At 43.3% G+C, this 17578-nt stretch overlaps 1 protein-coding gene across 1 annotated transcript in view; it reads left to right on the forward strand.

Annotated features, from left to right (window-relative positions):
• Positions 1-1274: 1274 nt before the first annotated feature.
• The window catches only part of usp43b (ubiquitin specific peptidase 43b), a 113101-nt gene continuing 96797 nt past the window's right edge, over positions 1275-17578 (forward strand). The window contains exons 1-2 of the mRNA XM_050070352.1: positions 1275-2200; positions 12717-12863. Coding sequence (XP_049926309.1) covers positions 1574-2200; positions 12717-12863 — 774 coding nt within the window. The 5' untranslated portion in view covers positions 1275-1573. The remainder of the gene's footprint in view (positions 2201-12716; positions 12864-17578) is intronic.

Here is a 17578-nt window from a genome sequence, read left to right on the forward strand (position 1 = left end):
TACAGATTTTTGCATATTTCTTTCTTCTTTTTTTTTAAAATTTAAATAACACCAAAAAAGTCTTGTGAGCTGAGTCCACTTGTCACATTTCAGGTGAGAGAGTTCCCATCTAAACCCCTCAGATGGTTTTCTGTAATTCAAACCTCTATCGGGACTTACCTGATTAAATAAAGGTTTATACATTTGAGGCTTAACGAGGAAAATAATCTAATATTTAACGAAAAAGATTAAAGGGAAAGTCAAAGATATGGACAAGCTAATTCAATTTATGTTACAGAACTTGCGTGTTTCTTTGACCCCTACCCCACCAATGACCCAGATTTATCCTGTGACCCTTTTTGAAGGGGCCTGAACCATAGACTGAACAACCTAACTGTATATAATGTAGTTATTATATAATGTAGTACCAGTAAATGAATAAATAAAAGCTGAAATTAAAAAATAAAGAAATAAAATAGAGAAATCAATCCAGAGGTGAGGACCTCCTACCTCATTAACATACAGACACAGAAATACAGAAATAAATGAATGTAGTTGTACAAATAAATAAATTTAAGATATTTATTTACATCCTGTTTATTGATCAGATTTGACTATTCTTATGCATCTTTAAGCAGCAGTTATTTTTAATTTTATTCAGACATTGTTTATTCATATATTCCTTTATTTATTTATGCATTTATTTCTGTCCATGTTTATTCACACATTCATTTATTTATCTATTTATTTTCATTTTTACTTTAACATTATTTATTCATATATATTATTATTTATTTATACATTATTTCTGTTCATATTTACTTATTTATTATTCCTGTATTTTATTTATTTATTTATACTAAAGTCATTTTTTGTCCTCTAGCTACAACAGTATAATGAAATCAAATCAATCAAATCAAATTAAGAATCAATTAATAATATAAAAACTGGAGTTATAGGGGAGTTTTTTTTCTGCAGAATGAATATTGCTGATAATATTTAGCCCATGTATTTATACTTAGGTGGGATCCTGAATTAAAGACTTAAACTTTTACACTGTGGTATTGATACCTTTAGTTAAGTAAATCCTCTGGGTACTTTTCGAACCACTGATAAAAAGTGGAATAAAACCTTTGTGTGTCAGATGTGTGTAAGACGCTGACTCCATGAGCCCACTCAGTGCACACTGCTCTCTTATCTCCTGCATGTGCACAAAGTGGGAGGGAGCACTGACACAATCACAAGCCTCTTCAGGAGAAGTTGGAGCGATGGGAGGGAACGCTCAGTGCTGCAGCTGGACGGCAGAGCGGCTCGTGTTGTGCCGGCCATGACGAGATGCTGCTGGTGACAGCGGCGGTGTCGGAGTGAGAATGAACGCCTTCAGTAAGTGCAGGGATGGATGAGGAAGGTTTACCGTCAGCGCACGGTGCAGTAACACTGAGCTGTTGTGCCTCTGGCTCCGAGATGGTGTCACCTCTGTGCGCTTTTCCCTCTGCTATCCGGACAGGGGACACTGGCGGAGAAGTGACACACCGGCGTCGGAATTTACACAGTTATCAGTGTGAGAAGAGACGAGCGGAGTAGAGGCGCTGTCATGGAGAGACCGAGCAGAGTCAAGGAGGAAATGCAGACATCGAAGGAGGAGAAGCGCAAAGAGAAGAAGCCGAAATCTGGGAAGCTGTTCAGGAGGAAATCGTTAAAGTCCGTGGGGAGCTTTATGAACAGAATCATCAAAACTTTGGGCACTTTGACCCACTTTGGAGACGCTGACGCGCAGGACGCGGAGGACGACGACGGGGGGTTTCGGAATGGCGCACCTTGCACCCTGAGCGCCGGCTCGGGGATGATCAAGGAGGACGTACAGGTGACCTGGGACCGTGTGGTGAAAAACACCTCGAGCACGTCTTCTTCCCTGTGCGCCGGCAGAGAGAAACTACTTTACCAATACGCAGACAAAATCCCGGGTGTCCTGGGGCTGAAGAACCACGGCAACACCTGTTTCATGAACGCTGTGGTTCAGTGTCTGAGCAACACCGACCTGCTGGCAGAGTACCTGGGTCTGGAGCGGTACAAGCTGGACCTGAATCACACCAGGATAAACGGGGTGGTGAAAAGTGATGAGACGCGGTTCGTCAGGGGAGAAGTCACGGAGCAGTTGGCATCACTTGTCAGGGCTCTGTGGACTCTGGAGTACACCCCACAGCTGTCTGTGGACTTTAAGGTACACAAAGTGTAACACATACCGCAACACACACAGTCTACAGGTGGATATGAGCTCAGAGCTTAAAGGGTAACTTTGGTGTGTTTTTCAACCTGGAGCATGTTTTTGTGTTTTAGTGATTAATGAGAACAACAGTTTTTGAAATTGGTCCAGTAACTGGAACCATGAGTGTAATGATGTTTTCACACCTGCCCTGTTTGGTTCGGTTCAGTCAAACTCAAGTTCATTTGCCCCCTCAGTGCGGTTCATTTGGGCAGGTGTGAACACACCAAAACAACTGGACCGAGACCTTCTTGAAGAGGTGGTCTCAGTCTGGTTACAAAGGAACTCTGGTGCAGTTGGTTTGTGGTGAGAAGGTGTTCCGACCTGGATGTGAAGCAACTGCAGTCACATGACACATTGTTTGGGTTAAACATGAGCATGTTACAGTCCTGGAGGATTATTAATGTGCACCTCCTCCTGTACTGCCTTAATATGCACATTCAGCACATCCAATGCATCAAAACATTGTTTTCTAGTTGGAGCCGCGCCTCGTTTTCAAACTGTATGGTTTGACTAAAATGAACAATGACAGCAATATAGTCCACGATGAGCAGCGCTAAAATCAACCTGCGTAGTTGATCTTACTCCTCAAAACAATGTTCTATCTCTGTAGGGATCCTTTCCTTAATGTTGTCAGACACTTAGAATAACAGTCTGAGCCTGTCAGTGGCAAAAACAAACACTTAAGATCCTTTTTGTTTAACCAGAAACAGCCCCAAAATTGTCATCCCCAAACCCACCAGACTTCATTTAAATAAACAGTAATTTTAGCTTGTATAGAGTCAACATATTTTGACACCTAACTGAGTGAATTATGGGCTTATATCAACCAAACCAGATTTGGTGATTGATGGAAAAGTGAAGAGATGGACCAAGACAGCTCTTGTGAGTTATATTTTGTTTCTGTCAACTCTGAATGAAGTGTGTTTTATGATGATAAAATTACTATCAATTTAAATGGAGTCTGGTGGGTTAGGCGATGGTGATTTCCAGCTGTTTCTGGTTAAATCTTATGTTGAATTTTCTCATTATGTGACTCATGCGACTTTGAACAGTACAGTATTTTGGGTTGACTCACTTTATACACGCAAATAGCTCGTGTCATACGCACATGAAATCGCTGAATCAATGAATGAACTTCTGCTGGTACATCCTTGGCGTCCCGAGGATCTCAATGCTGATTGTCCTTAGCAGTGCAAATTGGTCGCCAAAGTACAGAACTCTCACAAATAAGCATATCACATGAAATCATGCTACTTGCTCCATTTGTGTATTTTGCGACATTTCCTTTGTGTCCATCGCCCGGCGGCAATTCGCGTCTAATCGCGTCTTCACATTAACTTTACATGTAATTGACTCACGCAAATTGTTTTATTCGTGCCCGTTGTGAACACATTACTCCTTGACAGAAAGTTCTATCTCTGTAGGGATCCTTTCTATAATGTTGTCAGACACTTAAAATGATTTTAGCCTGTCAGTGGCAAAAACACATTTAGTGGACGTAAATTGACGGTGCATACTTAGCTGAAATCCCTTTACCTCTGAAGTCGGAGGTCAAAGCAGGGATTGACATCACACCTGAGTTGACCACGTTCCAGTACAAGAAGTCAGAAAACCAAAATGTTGTTAGCAGTACCAGTGCTAGCCAGGTTAGCCGTTGTTGTCTACAAACAGACAAACAATGTAGCAACATGTCAACAGATAGAAGCTGGACAGGACTGTGTACGACTGATCTAAAGAGACTCACATAACACCCGGTTCACTACACGATATCAGCCCGATTCTAGCCCGACACAGCATCGTATGATGTCGGCTCGGATCGTGAATGACCATGGGCGTCGTGCACGATAATCCATTGTTTCATCTCATGTAGTGTGTCATAGCAGACTAAAACTGATGCCACGTCTGGGGCGCCTCTTGACGTCCTGACAGAAAGTCTAGCATGTTTGATTTGAGGTTGCTCCGACTCTCTGACTTCCCAATGCAAATGAATGCACCAGTTGCCCAAAGTTATTACACTGCAGCCTGTTTTGCTGCTGCTGGCTGCAGGTCTCTCTCAGTACTGGACCAGTTTCATAAATTGTTCCTGTTAGTCACTCAGACACAAAACAAGGTTGACAAAAACTGAAGTTACCCTTTAATGACAGAGTAATGAAAAGCACTGGTGATATTAAAAAGGCCGGGGCAGTCTTAGAGTTTCAGTGGTTATCATTAACTAAACACATACTCTCACATTACGTCCCCAAAGTGCAGTTAGCTCAGAGTTTAGTCAAACATAATCACATGTTGTGAGCACAGTGAGCTGTAAACACCGCTATGACAGAGTGGCCTGAAAGTAATGTTCAGACAAAAGAGGGGGTGTCATGAGGTTTACATCATTTGCTATAATTGCCAACAGTATAGCAACCTTTCTCTCGGCACAGGCCGTAACCAGCGTGCAGCGCTGTGCTCTGTGACCTCAGTGTTTTCCTGCGAGGTGATAACGAGGCTGCTGTCACTGCGGTCTGAGGGCGCCGGGTCAGCGGGTGACCCTTTATTATTACGACACTACCACTGCTAGCATTGTGTTATGACTTTAAGTTCATCATCACTTCCTGTGCAGCACTAACTGCTGTTTTATTTCCTCTTGCAGCATGGCAAGTGAAGTACAGGTGACTGTTTGAGTGTACATTTCAGTGTTTATTTAAAAGTTGTGATGCAAAGTGCGCTGGCTCAGGAAGCAGATTAACTTACTGTACCACTTTCCCCTCCCTGAGGATCAGGGGCTGCGACAGAGCCCTATCAGGAGACCCTCAGGCTTTCCTTCTCTGCCCACGCTGTAGATAGAGAGGCAAAAAGCAGCCGTACTTTATCTGCCTGCAGCTCTTTGCTCTGGATTTCTTTGAGCCATAGTTCAAGGCATGAAGAAGATAATATGGAGCGGCGAACAAAAAAACCTCCACAATGGATCTATTCTTGGAAATGCTAATTACGCTGTAAGAAAAGGGTACAAGTGTGGCTACTGGAATATCCTGACCCCGACTGTAGAGGCACTTTCATGTCTCTCCCTCACACTTGAATATGCGTAATGAGGAAGCCAACCTGAGATCTGCTGCGTATTAAACTCAGCATTGACGGTCCAAATCAATTTTAACATTGATTAATTTTTTTTCTCCTCCATCTGTTGTGGTTTTTGAAAGACTCCACTACCCCTGTCAACCAAAATCCTCACTGCCAACGCTTCCCCAATTCCACACTTTCATTCTTGTCTTATCTCGTGAGACTCAGATATCAGATATTTTTCAGGACAGTGATCAGAGGGAACAGCATGGAAACATCTTGCCAAGATTAAAAAGATAGGTTCAAAGAAAAACACTAAACACTCCCCCTTGTGTGTGATTAGATGTTTCCTGTGTTAAAGCATACACACACACACACACACACACACACACACACACACACACTCTCTGCTGTGCCTCTTGGCTGCGGTTTGTGACCGTAGGAGGTCCAGAGTTCATGCAGCTCAGGCCTTCTGAAATTGCCTGTTGAGTAATACCACAGCTGCCTGGAGGGAGGCATTATAAAATAATCAGATAGCTCCGAGGCTTGTGTCTGAGAGGCAAAATTAGCTCCCAGTTGCGGGAACTCCAGACAGCGCACAGCACTTATAAACAATCCTCCAGAAAGGATCAGTCTTCATTTAAATGCTCAATTAATCTATTGTTGCTGTAAGTTGATTAGCAGTCTTCACAGGCCTCCAAACGTCAGGTGTTTTGTCAGAAGGGCACTGGAAAGGTTCAGCTAAAGCCGCCAGATTAAAAGGACTACCTATAGCAGCCCTCCTTGCACCACATGAATTTTGATAAGAAGTGATAAAAGGACAAGTGTTGAAAGAGATCTCTTTTTTTGACAATTGCCCTTTCAACAGGACGTACACTTTGCAGCGCACCTTTTTATATAAATGAATAATGCTGTTCATGTACATCTCCTCTGCAAATGTGGAATCATCCGCTTTGATCAAAAGTTCTTCAAAGTTAATGAATCAGCAGTGGCCTCCTCGCAGGTCAGCTGGCTGCAGAGTCCCAGTCAGGAGAAAAAACACAACAACAAAGTCCCGCTGCACCTGGCGCTCTGCCACATTCCAGTACCACCTGTCCTGTAGGACCAGAGAGGTGGAAGCAGGGAGGCTGCTTTTTATAATCGTACCTCTGTGCTGCTTGGTGCTCACACTGCCAGGGTGTCCCGAGCTTCCACTCTCACAGATGTGTCTCTGACGTTGCAGTCTAAGGGTTGAGTTTCTTCAACCTGGGAGCAGATGTGTGCTTTTGATCTGGACAGTTCCTGTGCATTTCTCTGCATCCCCCCTGGCAGGATGGTGTGTTTGCACAGAGAGGCCTGGACAGGGACAAAGCCTGAAACTCAAACAGTTACTCAACAGCCCATTTATCGGTTTCCACAACACGAGAGGCCTGAGAAAGAAGGGAGTAGCTGGGCAGGAATGTCATCCTCCCTACACTGGATATTGATGGGCCTGTTTAGGAAGCTAAATGTGTGATGTGATGACGGTGGGCCTTGCTCACAGGTATGTGTCAATATTTGCTGTCTCCATGTTTAGTTTTAATGATTATCTATGGTGCTGGCTGCAGTAAAACAAAATGAGATAGCAGAGCAGTGATTCCTGATCAGGGCTGCATGTACTCAGTGTGGGTCTACTGCTGCCAGGGTGTATGTTGAATACGACTGGGTGTTGTTATCGACCTTTAAAGGCTTAGACACACCAAACTGACTTCAAAGAACTAGCGGCAACCAAATTTTTGCGTCGCCTAAAATCGCCTGTGTCTTGACCAAAAAGTTGCTCATGAACACACCCCAAAGACTGTAGCTGACAGCCAACCAGTACATACGTTCTGCCCCTGCAGATTGTCTGTATTCGTCATTCAGAAAAGGAAACTGGAGGACCATCTTGATGCTAGTTAGCCAGTTAGCACAGTGCTGAAAGAACAGAGTATATTTACCGTGAACAGTAACACAAACCATCACAAAACGTTTCTGCTAAAGAGCCCAATGGCTAAAGAAAAATAATCTTACCTTACGTAATGAGTTTGTTTCGATCTTACTCCCTCTTGACTTTAGCTCTTTGTTTACTTTCCTCACTTCCATTCCGACGGCTCAACACGACACACCGAGGCAACTAGGGCAACAGACGCTCACTGACCACCCAACATTGACCAATAGCTGACCATCAGCTTGGTGTGTCAGAGCTTCAAGGTATCGGAATGAAACAGAAAAATATATATCAAATGAAGTACTCTATTACTATCGGTATTGGTACAAACCAATGAGTGACATCACAGTGGCTACATGCACTTCTTTTATACAGTCTATGGTCCCACGCTGTTGGAAATCCCAAGTCTAAACCGTAAAGTTTTAAGTAAATGAATATTAAAATAGTTAGGTACCAGTAATGGATGAACAGTTCAAATGGTTAAATGAAGGTAGCAGATAAATGGTTGAAACAGATCACTGAATTAGACATAATTTATATAGTTCTCTGAAATAACAGACCCACAGTTGAAACACTGAGCTGTAAAGTAATAGATAACTGGTTAAAATATATAACATTAACTCAATGATGTAGAGAACAGAGTGTTTTCTTATTTTGTCCTTATCTTTTAGTTAGATGATTACACACATTACAGACTGGCCAGTGGCCATTATGCCACAGAGAGCAATAAAAAACCTCAATTATATCACTGAGACAATTGCCACCTTCTCAAGGCTCTGAAGGTAATTACTGTTATTACTGTGCCGCACAACAGCTTTAGGTTAGTGTGTGTCCGTCGTTCTCCTGGTTAATAGCAACCCTGAATGTTTCAAGGGCATTAATTTAAAAAGGATCTGCTGTACTACACTGAATCTTCTCCAGTCAGTCTGACTCAGAGACATTTGTTGAAATGTGAAGTTTGACAGACTATAGACTTTAAATGGATGTGAAAATATGTTCACAACATTCCAAGAAAACATGTTGAAAGATGGGGTAGGCAGAAATCTGAAAAAGGCCAAGAAAAAAGGCAGAATTTGAAAATACACCGTCCTCCTGCAGCTTTCCACATAAGCCCCTCCCACCAGACAACCACTGGCATATGCACGCACCAACAAACACCAGCTTTCACTGAGAGAGCCGTGTTTGCATCACGTAAGACTGTAAAGCCAAACCCTGTTCCTTTTTTCCTAAACCTAACCATGTGCTTTTGTTGCCTAAACCCAACCCCATTTGTTTGTTGTTGGAGGAAAGAAAACATCAATTCACAGTGTTGTACTGACTTAGTACTTTTATTTTGAAAGAGACTGTATGTAAACGTTAAATTTCCTGTGAAAACAGAAGTGTACTTTGAAAGAAGACAATGCATGTAACAGGCTGAACCTGACAAGGCGTCCCAGAACGTCAACAACCAACACACCCAGTGTACCTTGGACGTCGTATGTGGACGTTGAAAGTCCAAACGTCGATATGTGACAAGGTCACAGTGAGAATGTGTTGCCTTGGGAGGAGACTGGGCAGCAGCTCGGGAGGCAGGCCTTCAGTCGGTAGCTCTAGCAGCTGGAATTTGGCCAGTGCAAACCCCCAGCGCAGGGTGTCACAGGGGTCTGGTGGCCAGCAGCAGCACCGGGTCTAACCTGTGTAACAGCAGCAACAGAAAGTTTGCTGACCCAGCAGGGAGTTGGGGCTGTCAGTTCCCGTGGAGCTTGGGTTTGTGTGTCTGGATTTGATTTGCTGTGGCCACCTACTGGGGTTCTGAGCTGCTGCCTGCTCTCCTCCTGGCGAGGTGGTCTGTTGTGGCGGGGAGTGAGGCGGAAGACACACTGTGATTTGAGGCTCTAGCTAATGTTAGCTAAATAAACATAAATTTAAAGCCACAGCTCCGAGCTTTTGGCTCGAGTTAGCAGAAGGCAAGACTATTAGCATCTGACAAGCTTTTCCAATACTGACACGTGTTTTCTTTTGTTAATTGTCAGACTCTCATTTGACTCTTTTTGATAAGTCCGTCCTCCTTTTTTTAAGGTAGCTTTGCAGTGCAGGCAGTCGTTGCCAGAGCTGGACTAGCAACTTTCTCTGCAGGATTCTCTGCCATTGAATCAGGCGTTCACCGAGGGGATGCACACTGGCATCTTTAGAACAGCCGATAGGAACGCCCTCTCTCTGAAATGACCTGAGTTTGGCCAAAGTCTCTCGTAATGGCCTAGATTATCTAAAGCCTGAAAACAGTCATGATGAGGTGCAGAGGTCTACTTTTCTCTCAGGTTGTAAATGTCTTATTTTAACTTCCAAACCTACAGTAAGACTTCCCAGAGTCAGACGTGTCATCTAAGTGAGGAAAATATGCAGATTACAAAAGTGTCTCAGTGCACATCTGGCTCTTCTGTTCACATGCTCTTGATGTAATAAAAACATTGCTCAACAGAGATACACAGCTGTCCAGTTGAATTAAACAAGCAGCTCTATATTTCCTTTCGTATTTTGCGACCGACCTTTTCTTAAAATTATTGCAGGGATCCAGTGCTAGATTGCAACACTCATCACTTTTTGACTTTGAGATCCACGAGGCAAAGGAAGCTTCACTTTCACTTTAAAGACGAGATCAGAGGAGAAGATTAGAGAACCTTATCACTCTGCCAAGACTCCACCAGCAGTTTTTCTCTGTTTATGAATTTTTATGTTCACTTTTTGCACTTGTCAGTAACCACATCTTAGAGGAAGTACTTTGAAGAAGCAGCCCTGGCTGCACTGCCAATGATTGCTCATTATTAAATTACTCTGCTCCGACTGAACGACCCTCTTTTAGAATGATTTGAGTTGAGTATACTGGTCTGCTCTGTCTCATATTCAAACACCTGCAGCTTTATACTGAGTCGCTGGTTGTTAAAGAGCGTTTTAATACAGTATGTCGGCCCATCTTTTTGAGAATCGACCATCAGCTCCTCAGTGGCGGGCCTCTCACTCCATCATCAGACATGCTACATCACGTTATGGTGTAATAGCCATAAGAGGCATATCACATATTAGTGGATTATGAAGCAATGATTACAGTCTGCTGCTCCCTCTGCTATAATCTCTCATCACTGCCTTTGCTTCTGCAGCCTGCCAGCTGCGGTTCATGCAGCTAATTCCCGCCTAATTGAGTCGGGTGCCATTCAGATCTGAAGTCACGTTATACTGAGTGTGAGCTAAAGTAGTCTTCAACCTACTTTTAAGAAGACTGTTATTCACACTTCTTCTTTTTGAAGGCAAATTTCTCCTGATGTTCAGTTTCTTGAGAAGAAAAGGGGGTGAATGCGATACTTCTGACAGTAAAACTTTTATTAACAAGCATGTTTTTTAGACAAAGGCACATTTTGCAAATCCAAAATCTGAACTGAGTCTGCATCAGTCAGAGCGTGGGCCAGGTGGAGACGAGGGAAGCGTGAAGAGCGTTAGTGCAAATTTGCAATTCCGGGATTCCTCTGATCAGCGTTCTGTGGAGAAGGCCAGGGTAGAGCTGCCCAGCGCGCACACCCGAGCTGTCAAAACCGAGAAACAAGTAGTGCTTGAGATTCACATTTTTTCTGTTGGAGAATTCTTCAGAAAGGATGTCTTAGCAATGCAGTTTTATTTGGCTCCTTCAGGTAGCCACTGCAGCTTTAATTCTAACGAGCTGTCACATTACAAAAGCCAATTAAAGCACCACTGTTGTTATCTTTCAGTGGAGAGGAAACTGGGACTCTCTGGACAGGATAGATATATTCAAGGATTATAGAAGGTTTCTCCGTACTGATACAGCACTGAATTTTTTTCCTTGCTTATAAAATACACCTAATAAAGTAATTATGTAGCTGTAGGCCATACAGTAAGTGTAGATTTAGTGGGCGACGCAGGGGACACATCGCCCTTAATATTTAAAACTTGTGCATTCGCCCTCCCCCATAAAAGCTTAAAGTTGCAGAAGGCTTTTATTTTTGAAAGAATAAAGACATTTACACCATAATCTGATGCCTACTCTGTGCCAGCCTTCAAGAGGGCAGCGGCAGGTTGCATCTGAGGTTGCTAAGCAATCTTAACAAGCACCATATAGCCTATTTACCTGAAGTCCTGAGTGCAGAGCTGATCTTCTTCCAGGAGCTGTTTATAAGTGTGTAGGCCTATCATCTGTGGGCCAGATGTAAAGCTCTGGGTAGCCCTGCACTAACATGATCAACTTTTCCGTATTTATCAGACTGAATATTTATAAGAAGGGAAAGATATCTGTCAGCTGTGATTGGCTGGTCCTCGCTACATGTCATGCAGTGTGTGCTGCTGTGTTCCAACAGTTGAAATCTGTGCACAGCAACCCGATCACCAGAAAGATTGTTAGCATTGTACATTTCTTCAACCTATGGATACTTCATCATTTCAGTTTATAGTAGGTACAACTTCAGTTTCCGGATGGTTCTGGTAATCCATGGTTTTTGGTTGTGAAATGATTTAACTGTCAAAATGTCCCGAACTTGACGAGACAGCAGTATGGTCGCTCCTCCTGATCACAGGCAGCGCTTCTCTGCAGCTGCCTCTGAAAGTTGTATAGCAGTGATCCACAGCAGGAACAGGACAGCACCTCATATTCACACCGTAACGCCAGTCCTTATTCACTGTGAAGCACACGCCTCCTCTCCTTCTCTCCTGGAGTCCTCTGCTCTGTCAGATCACATAAAGGAAAAGAGTCACGTGGTTGAATGGATTGAGCTTAATTTTTGGTGAATCAAAGGATATTTCACTTCCTGATGCGGCACAGATGTCGTCCAGTTTATTTCCAGTGCCTGAACAATGGTAGCAAGATGCTAGCTCAGCTGGTGTCCTCTCTTCTCCATCTTTCCCTCGATGTTTACTGATGTTTACAGTTGAAAACCTTGATCTGGCAAGCTAGCAGCTAGCTATCAGATGTAGACAGGAGGACAGTTTACAGACTGGAGAGATGATTTCCTCATCCTGATGAGTGACTCGCCGCCACACGCCACCACTGTCCAACCACAAAAAGCTTGCAGAATAAACATAAGAGCATAAACTTAGCACAAACTCAGTGGAGCTGACAGAGAGATGACCAGAGATGTCCCAGAATATGTCATATGGTTAGGTTTAGGCACAAAAACCTTTGGTTATGGTTAGAAATGGCTAAATATAACAGATTTTGGGGCAATGGGTGGCCACGGGTTTGCACAACTATCCCAGCTGGAAAATTAGTGATGGTTCACTACTGTTGTTCCTGGGTCTCTAACAGTCGTCTGCAGCTATCCACCATCCCCTCCACCTCCTGATGGCAAAGTCAGCTAGGTCACTTCATAAAAGTTGATATGACACAAATGAAACTCACACATGTAATGTATTCGTGGTTTGCAGGGACGCACAATGCCAACATTATCTTCTGACAGCTGGGCTGAAAAGTGACACTTTGATTAAGTCTGCTTCTCCCTCTCTCCTCTCCAGACGATAGTGTCCAAGTACGGATCACAGTTTCGTGGTAACTCCCAACATGACGCCCTGGAGTTCCTCCTGTGGCTGCTGGACCGCGTCCACGAAGACGTCAACCTGGCGTCCCACAATAACAACAACAGGACCAAACCTCCTGCGAAGGTAAGACTCCACCAGGCTGTTGGTTCATGTAGTAACAGATACCATGATCACTGAACAGGAAACACGTCGCCTTTATAGTAACATTTTATAATTAAGGTTCACACTGCATGCTTAATTGATGCATAACTAATACATGACTCATCATGATTAGATGACATGATTTCATTAATTATATATCATGAACTCCTGTGGCGTCACAGTGAAGCCAATATATTTTGTATAATCACACAACATCTAATGGATCATCATTTTATGAATGTTAAAAGGTGACTTTGGTCATTTTCAACCCAAATCTTGATTCCCCATGTTTTTGTGTGTAGTAACTCTTTTCCACCAATATTAGTGTGTGTATGTAGGTCTCTTCAACATGGGAACACACACTAAAAATAAGCGATAGACTGCTGCCAGCAGACCGGAGCCATGTACAGGGTTCTGCCGTAGATGAGTGTGCTCTTCTGTTTTGTTTTGTTTGTTTGTTTGTTTTGTTTTTACTGGTGTGTCACATTTGATGTCATGGACAGGCTGGAAAACAGGTTAGCAAACAGCGAAATGTCTCTGATTTATTCAGTCTCTCTTTTAAACTCAGTGTTGACTAAATTTGGATTAATGTTGGAGTTCTGTTTGGGCAGACAGACAGTACATTGTGCATTGTGCTGGTAAACACCCATGACTACTCCAGAGTCATTTGTCCCAGGTGTGAATGCCAATCGTACCCTTTCCCATTCCCATTCCATTCCCAAAAGCCAGATGTTAGCTGGTATTACTGTTTTTGTTTTTTGTGCAATGGGAAAGAGGCCTAAGGGGCAAACATGACGTTTTTTTTGCGCCCTCAAATTCATTGTTTTGAACTTAGACGTACGGCAGGTGCACCCAAACGCATTCCTGAGCACCTATTTTTCAGGGCGTGAAGCGAGTTCAACTGTTGGAACACAGCAGCGTGCACTGCATGTCATGTGACAAGGAACAACCAATCACAGCTGACATATCTTTCCCTTCTTCTGTAAATATTCAGTCTGATAAACACAGAAAAGTTGATCATGTTAGTGCAGGGCTACCCAGAGCTTTACATCTGTCCCACAGATGATAGGCCTACACACTTCTAAACAGCACCTGGAAGAAGATCAGCTCTGCACTCAGGACTTCAGGTAAATAGGCTATATGATGCTTGTTAATGTTGCTTAGCCTCAGTAGCAACCTGCCGCTGCGCTCTTGAAAGCTGGCTCAAAAAAGACCTCACGTTTTCCAGGCGGGTTACAGCCCGTTAGTGACTAATGGGAACAGCATTTTTTAAACTGGTCGAGTAATTACCATTAACAAGCTCGGATTATTCTTCTATGTGTCTGACAACATTATGGAAAGGATCCCTACAGAGAGAGACCATTTTGTTTAACCAAAATCAGCTCCGACTTCACCATCACCAAACCCACCAGACTCCATTTAAATAAACAGTAATTTTATCATCGTTAAACACACTTCATTCAGAGTCGACGGGAACAAAATAAAACTCACAAAAGCGTCTTGATTCGTCTTTCCACTGTTCCAACAATCACTAAGTCTGATTTGGTGAAAATGACCTTTTAATTTACCCAGTTATATGTCAAAATATGCTGCCTCTATACACACTTAAATTACAGTGTTTTTTAAATGGAGTCTGGTGGGTTTGGCGATGGCAATTTCGGGGATGTTTCTGTTTTAACAAGAAGGATCATACTCTTTAGAACAGTGGTCTATCTCTGTAGGGATCCTTTCCATAATGTTGTCAGACACTTTGAATAACAATTTGAGCCTGTCAGTGACAAAAAGAAACACTTTCAGTGGACAAAAATTGACGATACATGATTTCCCTGAGTGGTGACATTGCAGCCTGTTTCGCAGTTTTCACTCAATACTGGATTAATTTTAAAAACCGTTATTCCCATTAGTCACTTAGGCACAAATACATGGGTAAATAGGGTCCATGTTGACAATGACGTAAGTTATCCTTTAACCTATGAATGTTAACACACACATTAGCACAAGTTTAGAATCATTTTAGACAGATTAATGTCTCAGATCAGTGCGTTTGATAACTTTCTAAATGTTTTTCCGCTGAAGTCGATATTACTGATGTCAAGTGCCCAGTGTTTGTGTTATTTATAATCAGCTTAGTAAGTCTAGCCACACTGAAAATAAGGATGTCCAGAGGTCTTTTGATAATTCCACACGCAGCATCATCACAGTTAACTCTCCAGAGGTTACCTGCGGCTCTCAAAATTTGTTCTGCAGTGCACTTTTCATGAATCCGACACCAGTGTGGCAATCTGAGGTGTGCAACCTTGCTCTGTGTCTAATGCATTGCCCGTGGACAAGGAGAGGACAAGTGTGGCGATTTGGTGTTTGATTCTCTCTCAGCACGTCTCCTCCTGGAGGTGGGCCTGCGGGCGCGGAGCATCCTGATACTCCTTGAATGGAACTTTGAACTGCTGTGCTGCGAGCCATTAAGGCAGAGTCTTCATGTATTATTAAATACATGTTTTTACTTTTGAAATAGACATCCCTCTTTTTTGTAGTTTTAGCAGGGTGATAACCAGTGGCATAATTTATGAGAAGCGCTACACTTGCTGTTGGTGAGTCATTGCAAATAAATCTTCTCAAACTCAGTGCCCTTTGTTTCCTGAGGCACTAACTGCAATGATTTATTCTGTTGTTTCATCATTATTGGATCCAGAGATATTGAGATCAGGAAGTCTTACACTCCCAAGGCTATACATCGGATAATTTAAGATAGAACACGCCTTTTTCGGTGAAATCCTTATGACTGACAACCTTTTCTTGCACTGCTTGTATCAATTAAAAGGAAGAAAAGGTTATTTTTTCTGAGAGGAAGAGGAATGCAGCGTCAGCACAGCATATCATTACAAAGCCAAGGTCATAGCGAAAGTTTTGGCCGGTCTGTGGGAGTGAGCCCAGCTCCTTTCCTCTGGCTTTAGTGTAGCAGTTGATACTCAATCCTCCCATTAGCATGTGAGTGAATAAATGAGGCAGTGAGACAAATTCAGTGACAGTGAGAGATAGTACATGTCTGTGTGAGGACCACGGTTCACCTTCATCCTCTGCCGGTGTCGTCCTCCCCCAACTTTCTTATGTCTCTGTTCATACTCTGATATTCTCACATGGACTGAGCTGAGTTAACCTCTAACTCAGGATGAGGTCTGGGGGCAGGTTGGGAGTCTGGACTGTGTATTTGAGTGCACATGGGTCCACAGAGGACGTGACGGGAGGTTAGGACTGCAGAGCTGCTGATAAGGTGTGTCAGGACAAGTCTGCAGAACTCAAGGGAAAATGTCGCCGTACCTTATTAACGCCCAACAAGCTGGTGAGGTGTGGAGGACATAAACCTTTAAAGCAGTGGTTCCCAACTGGTGGGTCGCTGGCCCATTCTGAATGGACCGCAAATGACACGCAAACGTGTAAACGCAGTACACTTCTAGCACAAAACCTTTATTTTGAAGTGCCTTTTCCAGCTGCAGTTACTTGACAGAGACAGCAAACTAGCTCAATGACATGGTCAAACACAAGTATGACGCTGAATATATCAAACTGTGTGGACCTTGAACTAATGACTAAGGAGAAATGTGGACCCTGGGGCTGGACCAGTTTGGAACCACTGCTTTAGAGGAAAAATAAGCATATTATCCGTTTGATTGAAGGAACCGAAGGGTTTGCTTGTGTCTTCTTTAGAGACAGTTAGTTTTAAAGATTGTTTTTTGGACTTTTTTGCCTTTATTTGATGAGACAGCTGCAGCAGGTAAGAAGGAGAGAGGGGATGACATGCAGGTTGGAATCGAACCCATGGCCACTGTGGCAAGGACATAGCCTTAGTACATGGGGTGCCCGTTCTCCCAGGTGAGTTACTGGGCACCCCAGAGACAGTTAATTTTAACTTGTCAGAAAAATATCCTGTCCCTGATAGGGATGTGAATTGAGAACCACGTCCAGTTGGGAACCAGTTCCAAAGTGTCGGATCTATCGGATTCATAAGCGTCCAAATTGATCAATTCCTTTTATTACTGCCGACATAGTTTTACAACAGAAAGACGGAGTCATGTTGGAGAGGAAGAAATGGTCCAAAGTGTGGCTTCATGGTACAAAGAAAAAAACAACATTGCTGCTGTAACGTCTGTACTGGCAGAAAAGGATTTCCTCAAACTGACATCTATGCAGTATTTCACTTTATTGTTGAGCTTTTTGACCTTCATCAGAACGTACATGAGGCAACAATGGACAGGCAGGTAAAACTAACCAATCTCAGTCCAATCATTGGCAGTATGCAACTCACCTGTGCACTACCCTGGTACTCCACCCTTGCCAAGACCAAGCCGGGTGGAGCGGTGGTTGTTCTGCTGTAATGTCTGTAAAATGATAACTACAACTCAGAGGTCGCGTTAACCGGATATTCTCGGTCATTGACCGGATTTTTACAACAATGACCAGAAAATCTGAAGGCCGTCAGTCATTTTGACTGGGTGGCAATTACCACCCCTGCCCACTTGGCGGCAGAGGGCACAGTCAGTGGTTTAAGTGGCTGCTGTTTTCACACTGCAGAGAAAAAGTCATTCATCTGCTTCATGTAGCGTTGTTGACATAACGCCCTGGACACACCGGACGTGGAACCGAAGCACGGCGCCCAGCAGCGGAGGCAGTTTTCAATCGGCGCCTATGTTAACCTATCTGAC

The sequence above is a fragment of the Epinephelus moara genome, chromosome 18 (assembly GCF_006386435.1).
Source record: "Epinephelus moara isolate mb chromosome 18, YSFRI_EMoa_1.0, whole genome shotgun sequence".
Classification (NCBI taxonomy): Eukaryota; Metazoa; Chordata; class Actinopteri; order Perciformes; family Serranidae; genus Epinephelus; species Epinephelus moara.